Raw genomic sequence first — 8,168 nt, forward strand, 5'->3', positions numbered from 1 at the left:
AGTCCTGAGTTCAAGTTCCAGGACTGGTTTAAAAACAAACTAAAAAAGAACAATGCTGGGGCTGGGAATATGGCCTAGTAGTAAAGTGCTTGCCTCGAATACATGAACGAAGCTCTGGGTTCGATTCCTCAGCACCACATGTATAGAAAAAGCTGGAAGTGGTGCTGTGGCTCAAGTGGTAGAGTGCATATATATATATGTATATAGATAGATAGATACACATATATAGGTTTTGAAGTGTATGGTGGTTGTTTTAACGGCAATCTGAGGTTATATTCATGGACTCAAGATTCAATGGGTAGCACTCTGGCAGTGGAGGATGGAATGTGGCTCCTATGATGGTCAGAAGAGTTAAAGCACCAGTCAGAAGATTCTGACTTACAACCCGGGGTGTGGGCTAATGGTGTTCCTAGAGTGAGAAAAGATGGAAGAAGGCCTACTAAATTCTCTCTTGATCTCATAGAGCAGAAGAGCCCGGGTGAGTGCGAGTTTGGCTGGAGGCTCCTGGCTTCTGCAGCTTCAATTCCTTGTGCTTCAGAACTGAGTTTCGGGTGGCGCTTTGGCAATGATGGCTGTGGACAGTCCCCTCACTGGCGGCCCCGCCCATTCCTCAGCTTCTTGGGAGCATCTTCAACCTTTTTTCTTTTTGCCAGTCCTGCGTCTTGAACGCTGGGCTAGAGAGCTGTCCCTAAGCTCCTTTTGCTCCAGGCTAGCACTCTCCCACCTGAGCTACAACACCATTTCCCTACGCTAAGAGTCTCATGGGCTTTCCTGCTTCCATTGGCCTTGAGCCTCAGTCCTCAGATGTCATCGCAGGCCTTTTTTTTTTTTTTGGCCAGTCCTGGGCCTTGGACTCAGGGCCTGAGCACTGTCCCTGGCTTCTTCCCGCTCAAGGCTAGCACTCTGCCACTTGAGCCACAGCGCCGCTTCTGGCCGTTTTCTGTATATGTGGTGCTGGGATATCGAACCTAGGGCCTCGTGTATCCGAGGCAGGCACTCTTGCCACTAGGCCATATCCCCAGCCCATCGCAGGCCTTTTATTCCATTCTTTATTATTTTGGTGTTTGGCCTTCTTCAACCTTTATAAACAAAGAGACAAACACATTACTCCAAGTTTCTGAGGAAACCTTGGGTCAGTGCTTCTGAGTGACCATTCTCAGTCACCCCATTGCAGAGCTCCCCTCACTAGGCATCATGTCTCTCCTTGCACCCATCATTCTGGTGCTTACAGCCTTAGCCACCTCCTCCTTTTTTTTTTTTTTTTTTGAAGTTTTTTTGGTGTTTTTTTTATTAATTGAACATAAATTTTTTTACAAGGTGTTGTGCAAAAAGGGTGCAGTTACATAGTAGGTCAGTGTGTACATTTCTTGTGATATCTTACGACCTGTTTTTCTATCCCTTGTCTAGGTCAGGTAGACATATATGCAATATACAATGTATCAAGAACATATACAGTATTCACAGACTTGGTCTCTACTGTCTCTCCGTCTCCCTTTGTTAACAGTCATATATCAGGGAGATCATGCCCCTTTGTTTTCTGTGTTCTAGGCTTGTCTCACTCAACATTATTTGTTCGAGTTCTGACCATTTCCCTGTGAATAACAATATTTCACCATTCCTAATCGCTATGTAGTATTCCATTGTGTATAAGTACCATATTTTTTGGATCCATTCGTCTGTGGAGGGGCATCTGGGTTGTTTCCATATTTTGGCTATTGTGAATTGTGCCGCGATAAATATGGAAGTACAAATGTCTTTTTGATATCTTGGGTTTTGCTGTTTAGGATAGATGCCTAGGAGTGGTATGGCTGGGTCATAGGGTAGGTCTATATTGAGCTTTTTGAGAAACCTCCATACTGTTCTCCAAAGTGGTTGTACTAATTTGCACTCCCACCAACAATGGAGAAGGGTTCCTCTTTCCCCACAGCCCCTCCAGCATTTGTTGTTTCCTGAGTTCAGAGTATAGGCCATTCTAACTGGGGTGAGGTGGTATCTCAGGGTTGTTTTTATTTGCATTTCCTTCCCTCCTTTCTTTCCCATATCCCAGATTCAGCTCCAGGTCCTCTTATAGATTGTAGTGCTCAAGCCTGAAACTATAATGACCTGACTTGCTCTCTGCTCTAATGGGGTGGCTAGACCCCAGAGAAGGGTCTGGTTCCAGGTTCCCCTGGCACTGGGGAGGGTTGCAAACAGACATCCTTAGCCATTTTCTCACAACCTCTACTCACCTGGGATCCACATAGCTCTGATGTCATGACTCTGATTCTACTTCATGCATTCCTGGTCAGCTTAGCTGGGGAAGCACTTGATACCAGCCACAGCCTCTGTCTTGAGTTAACTCTGCTCTGAGGAGAGGCCACTAAGCTGGTTCAGGATCTCATACTTACAGCCAGCTGGATACCAGGGGCACTGTCTCAGGGCTGAGCCTGGATTCCAAAGATCTGGCTTCTTTCTGGCTTAAGGCTAGGCCAACTTGACTCTTAGTTTCCTGCTTCAACTCCTAGGACCTAATGTCACGCTCCATGGGAATGCAGCCCTGAACTTCTGCTTCTGAGTTGGGTCAGGAAAGGCCTTCCAGGTGCCTCGCTTGGGAACGAGACACTGGCCTTGCTCCTCTTCATCTGTAAGATAGAATAACCTTCATCTCTACCCATCAAGTACAGAGCTACCATTCTGTTGTCACTCAAACTTGGATATTTCCCCTTTTTGTGTTCCTGTGGCTTCTACACAAGTATCACTGGGTTCCTCATAATTGGGCGTCTAGTCTGAACTAGACCTAATTTTGCTAAACCTTTTTAGTATTAATAAGCCATATCTTGGTATAGGTCTCCTCCCTTTCCCACTGGTTTGTAACAGGGATATCATTTCTGATATCAGCACTGGGCTTGCCCAAGCTATTGCTATCAAGGGCTAGGATATCTATTTCTCCTGTCTCCTGTCAGGAGGAGATGTAGTTGAGGGACGGGGCAGAACACTAGGATTTCATGTTCATATCCTCACTCTTCACCCATCTACTCCTTTCCTCCTTCCCAATTAACTCGGGGACTCACCTTGGTTGACAAATAAGATGGGTACGACAAGGACTATCAGGATAGCATAGGGGCTAAGTGTGATTCTTGAGGATTTGCTTGCGATTGGTGGAGCTGAAATAGAAACATGAAAGTCAATTCTTGTCTAGTCTGCAAATCTTAAGTGACAGGTCACTGGCCTCTGCTGCCTCAAGTAACTTAGCAGTATGGACAGCGTCTTGCTATTATGTGGTGGCTGCTGAGGTAGGTTCTGAGGGAGAGGGGACTGCCTTCTGGAATATAACCTATCTTGCCTGCTGGTAGAAGAGGGGGTGAACTGACATGGCAGGTAGTTCTTTTTTTTTTTTTAAACTTAATTTTATGGTAAAGGTGATATACAGAGGGGTTATGGTTACAAAAGTAAGGACATGAGTGCAATCTCTTTTCAAACACTGTTCCCCTCTCCCTAGTTTTCCCCTGCTTTCCCTTCCCACTGGAAGGTAGTTCTGAAGGCTTTGTAGAAGTGGATCAGGTGAGATGAAAAAGAATAGCGATTCTAGGAAAAAGGAACAATAAGAAGAAAGGTGGAGAAGAAGAAGGATGCCCATGGCATAGAGGACAGCGGGAAAGGGACAGTGAATGGAGACACCAAGGTGACATGGCTCAACACAAGAGTGTACAGTGAGAACAAGATGGAAGGGAGATAAGAAGAGAGGAGATGGGAAGATCATACCTCTGGCCATTCCAAGGACAAGTCACCACGAGTGATTACTTGCATATGCACCACACACACACACACACACACACACAGTGCACACACGCCTGCACACACGCACACGGTCAGAAATATCTCATCTGAGGAGCTGAGGAGAGGTACCACTGTCTTCTGCTCATGTCAATTTACCTGTGGTCTGCAGTATTTCCTCCCAGGGACCCAAAAACTCCTCCAACCAGCTTTGACAGTCTCCTACTAAGGTCCTGTAGAGGAAGTCGTATAGAGATGGGTCTTCCAAAATCTTTTCTGTCCAGCTGGGTCCGGCATGTACCTTTGCCCATGTTCGGCTGTCGGAGTCAAAGTAGAGTAACATCTGGCCATTGTAGAAAAACTTCCAGGACCCGATGATTTTTGCATTACCGTTATGGAAACAAGACATTCTGACCAGTAGGGTGTGGTGATCTTCCCATGGGAAAGAGACAGAAAGAGATCAGACTCTGGTCTTGAAAAATCAACTCCTTTCCCTCCTTCCCTTCCTTATTCTTTCTTCCTGGTACCGAGTCTTGAACCTATGACCTCCCACCCTAGCCTGGCTTTTTTCCCCCTCATGGTTTGTGCTTTACTTCTTAAGCTACATCTTTTGCCCAGCATTTTGCCCATTCATTGGAGATAGTTTCTCTGGGGCTAGCTTCAAACTGAGATGCTCAGATCTTCGCGTTTGAAGTAGCCAAGATTATACGCATGGGCCACCAGTGTCCGCCATTCTCTCCCTCCTCTCCTCTATGTTCCACATCACGTGAGGCCTTGACGCTGGACTTCTTAGATGGAACCAGCATCCAGTTGTTGTTGTTTTTACATGAGAGTAATAAATTCCCTTTATCTACCACAATACCTGCTCCCTCCGTCTCAGGACCTTTTGGAACTTACCCTTGGTGGTTGCACTCTCCGATTTAATGTAAGCCAGTAGAGGTTTGAGCCTGTCCTGTATGTCTATCACCGTATCATATTGTTTTGCCCATGCTTTCGTTTCAATAACTTTCTTCCCGAATGGACCCTCATGTTTGCAGTGGGCCCAACTACTGTGGCAGGAAACGAATATCTGTTCATTAATTCGACCGATCACAGTGGAATACTGCTGTTCCCAAACAATAGGGATGTCATAGGAAAGACAGTGAGCATCTGTGGGGGGAAGACATGTAATGAGGTTTGAGATGAAGAGCAAGAATCCTGGAGACACCCTCTACCTCATGACTGTAATATCAAGAAAATCCCTCAGGAAGTTTGAGCTGGCAAAATAAATAAATTAATTAAAATCCCTCCTGGGCCTTCTTCTGCACTAGTGAAATGCTGATTCTCCTCCATTGCTTGGGGAGGAAGAGAGGCCCCTGCTTACCGAGAAGGCACATATTCCTAGACTTGGCCTCTCCCACAGGCAGATACCTGTATTCATAAGCAGGTGGTTCTGCCGTGGAAATGCTAGGTATGCTATGTCAAGCAAAGCTCTGAGAAGGGCATGTGCAGAGTGAGCAGAATATGACACACATCTAGAGAAATATCCAGTCCATTCTACTCCCTGGGAGAGCATAGAGGACTGCTGCTGACGAAGCATACAAACAACAGCTAGTGAGAGAATTGTCAAAAAATCAGTGCAAGTGAATACCTAACACTAGGGCTGGTGGTAGGAGATGGCAGTAAAGTCCCAATAGAAAGAGCCCAGGTAGAGTGCTCAGGGAGGGGACAATGGTCCATATAATTACAAGGGTGGCTGCCACCTGGGGCCTGGTCCCCAGAGGGCTCTGCCTAGGGTCATAGAACCCAAGGTTTCTCAAAACCACACATGTGCCACAAACCCAGATGTGGCTGCGTACGAGTAAAGACAAAACCCACAGATGGATGATCCGGAGGCCAAGGCTGCCATTCCAAGAAAAGCTGACTCCTGTGCCAGGTTTCCGGAAGTGAACCACTTCTCACGTAGACCCAGAGTCCTTCCTCAAGAGATTAAGTTCAAATAAGGAGGAATTCTTCACCCCACCATCATGAAATGGTTCTTTCTGGTTCATTGCACTACACTCATGCACTGGGGGACCTTCAGGCATAAACTTCCTTCCCAGAGGCCTCCAAGTATGACAAGATTGTAACTACTTAAGGCTTTCCAGGCTCCAGCCTCTGCTTCCTGGAAGCAGGCACAGATAGCACATGAATGATTGATGTGTCTGCACGTGCCTCTACGGCCCTGTGACCAGGACAGCCTGTGACTCTGAGACATCTGTGATGGGCAATGATGCCGTGTGGAATTCGTGGCAGCTCCTAAGCGGACAGCCAAAACATGGCCCCTCGTGTCTAGAAGCCTGTGCCACCTGCAGCAGAGACAAGCGCAGCAGTGGAAAGCTCCTGGCATGGCACTGGGCTGGGAGACAGGGGTATGAGTGAACACACAGCCTCCCGGGCTCCCTCATGGGCTGGGCTACTGCCTCTCTTGGTCATTAGGGAATAACAGGGAATAATTAGGGATAACAGGAAATGAGGAAATGTAATAGGGACATAGGAGCTTGTATAGTCACTTGCCATAGGAGGTAAAGGGGAAAAGGCAGGGGTCTTCTTATGCCAAGCACACCTAAACTAGCACCTCACTCTGGAACATAAGATTGAGACTGCCCAGTACCGGGTGCCACCGTCTCACTTCACCTGTGACTCACACCTGTGGCTTGTGGTGTGTCCACTTAAGCCCGTATGAGCCAAGGAACCCAATGGACAGCCAAGGAGGGCACAGCGGTCACAGACAATGGGAACGGTTCCCTCCCATCACCTGCAGGCCACCCAAAGCCACAGGCAGCACAGGGGTCCTGCTGCCCTGATAAACACATATTTGGACCTCTTGGCAGAAGATGAGCTTGGGCACTAGCACTGAGACCTTGATATACTCAAATCTGAGTTCAGAAGACTAGGGTCCTAGCCTGGCACCCATGGCTCATTCACTCCTGTCATCCTAGCTACTCAGGAGGCTGAGATCTGAGGATCAAATTTCCGAACAAGCCTGGGCAGGAAAGTCCATGAGACCTCATCTCCAATAAGTAATAATAATAATAATAATAATAATAATAATAATAATAATAAAGCTGGCTATGGAGCTGTAGCTCAAGTGGTAGAGCGCTCTCCTTGAGCAAAGAGAGCTTAGGGACAGAGTTCAAGCCTCAGGGCCAGCAAAATAAATAAATAAATGAATAAATAAATAAATGAATGAATGAATAAATAAATAAATAAGCCCGTGGGAGGGAGGGTGGAGTTCAAAAGGAAAGACCGCGGGGGATATTGGGGAGTTGTGACTGGGGTGATGAGGAAGGAGATAAGAGGGCACAGCTGTGGGACAAATCACATCTTGTCCGTAATCACATCTGCTGTAGTTCTGGGGCGAGGGGGGGGCGGAGGGCGGAGGACGCGGTGACACCGGGGTGGGGAGGGCGTTGGTTCGGCCGGGGAGTAGGGTCGGGGGGGGGGGCGGGGGAAACGAAGGGCCTGGCCTTCCAAGTTTCTAGGCCGCCACCCGGCCCTTCCCTTGGCCCCGGCACGGGCTCGCACCCTCGCGGCTCCTTTCCGCTTAACTTTGACTCCCGGAAACTTTGGGGGCGCGGCTACTTTTCTCGGTGATTTTCCGGCGACCTGCTGGTGGCGGCGGGGAGGCGCGGGGAGGCGCGGGCGAGACCGGCCCCGGAGGCCTCGGACGGGGGAGGGGAGCTCTCGGGAGTATAGTGGGGAGCAGCGGCGCGCAGCCCCCCCCCCCCCCGGGAAGTCCCGCTAAACCCGCTCCATGCCCTTCCGGCAGGTGAGCCCCGCAACTCACCGGCCCTTTCCCCGGAGATCAGCAGCAACACTATCAGCGCCGGGATCCACGCGCCCCGTGCGGAGATCCGCGCCCGCGCCATGCCCGCCTTCGCGCCGACTTGCAAACCCGAAGACGTCCGCGCCTGGAAGCGAGCACGGCACGGTGAGGATCCTCCCCGTGCTCCTCCCCGTTCCTCCCGGCGCGCCCTTCCCCTCTGGCAAACCCCTCCAGGCCAGGTCCTCCCCTCGATTTCGGGCACCTCCGTCCGCGCCCCGCGCCGTCGGAGACACACGCCACACGCGTGCCCGAACCCCGCCTCGCTCAGCCCACCCAGTGCCATCGGTTACCTTCCCGCAGGTTTCCCTGCTCCCCGGCCTTCCCTTCGCTTTCCGGGGGGAGCCCTAGGCCGCCAGGTGCCTGGAGGGTGGCGGCCTCTGCGCGCCCGGCTGCTTCCCCAGCGCCTTCTGAAAACCCCGCGCTCTGAGCGCGTGAAATAGGCGCCGCGGAGCGTCCCGGGGACGCAGCTCCTCCCCGGAGGCTTCTTGGCCAATCACGGGGCGCGCTCGTTCCACTCCACCCACGGATCTACCCAATTTAGTCACTGTCAACGAAGAGTCAAGCCTCC

At 49.9% G+C, this 8,168-nt stretch overlaps 1 protein-coding gene across 1 annotated transcript; it reads right to left on the reverse strand.

The window, feature by feature from the left end:
- Window positions 1-2,334: 2,334 nt before the first annotated feature.
- LOC125357600 (UL16-binding protein 1-like) lies at window positions 2,335-7,643 on the reverse strand. Its single transcript, XM_048354553.1, has 5 exons — window positions 7,562-7,643; window positions 4,651-4,902; window positions 3,913-4,185; window positions 3,051-3,143; window positions 2,335-2,393 (listed from the first exon to the last, which is right to left on the reverse strand). Exons 1-5 carry the CDS (start codon window positions 7,641-7,643, stop codon window positions 2,335-2,337), a joined length of 759 nt encoding a protein of 252 aa, XP_048210510.1.
- Window positions 7,644-8,168: the final 525 nt, after the last annotated feature.

This window comes from Perognathus longimembris, chromosome 9 (genome assembly GCF_023159225.1).
Source record: "Perognathus longimembris pacificus isolate PPM17 chromosome 9, ASM2315922v1, whole genome shotgun sequence".
Lineage (NCBI taxonomy): Eukaryota > Metazoa > Chordata > Mammalia > Rodentia > Heteromyidae > Perognathus > Perognathus longimembris.

Excerpts from the sequence above, each read along its gene's own strand:
- LOC125357600 (XM_048354553.1), bottom strand. The coding sequence starts at position 7,643 with ATGGCGCGGGCGCGGATCTCCGCACGGGGCGCGTGGATCCCGGCGCTG. Across the intron at positions 4,186-4,650 it reads GGAGAGTGCAACCACCAAGG|ATCACCACACCCTACTGGTC; the intron begins GTAAGTTCCAAA and ends TCCCATGGGAAG. Across the intron at positions 2,394-3,050 it reads CATCTTATTTGTCAACCAAG|CTGGCTGTAAGTATGAGATC; the intron begins GTGAGTCCCCGA and ends CCTGGTATCCAG.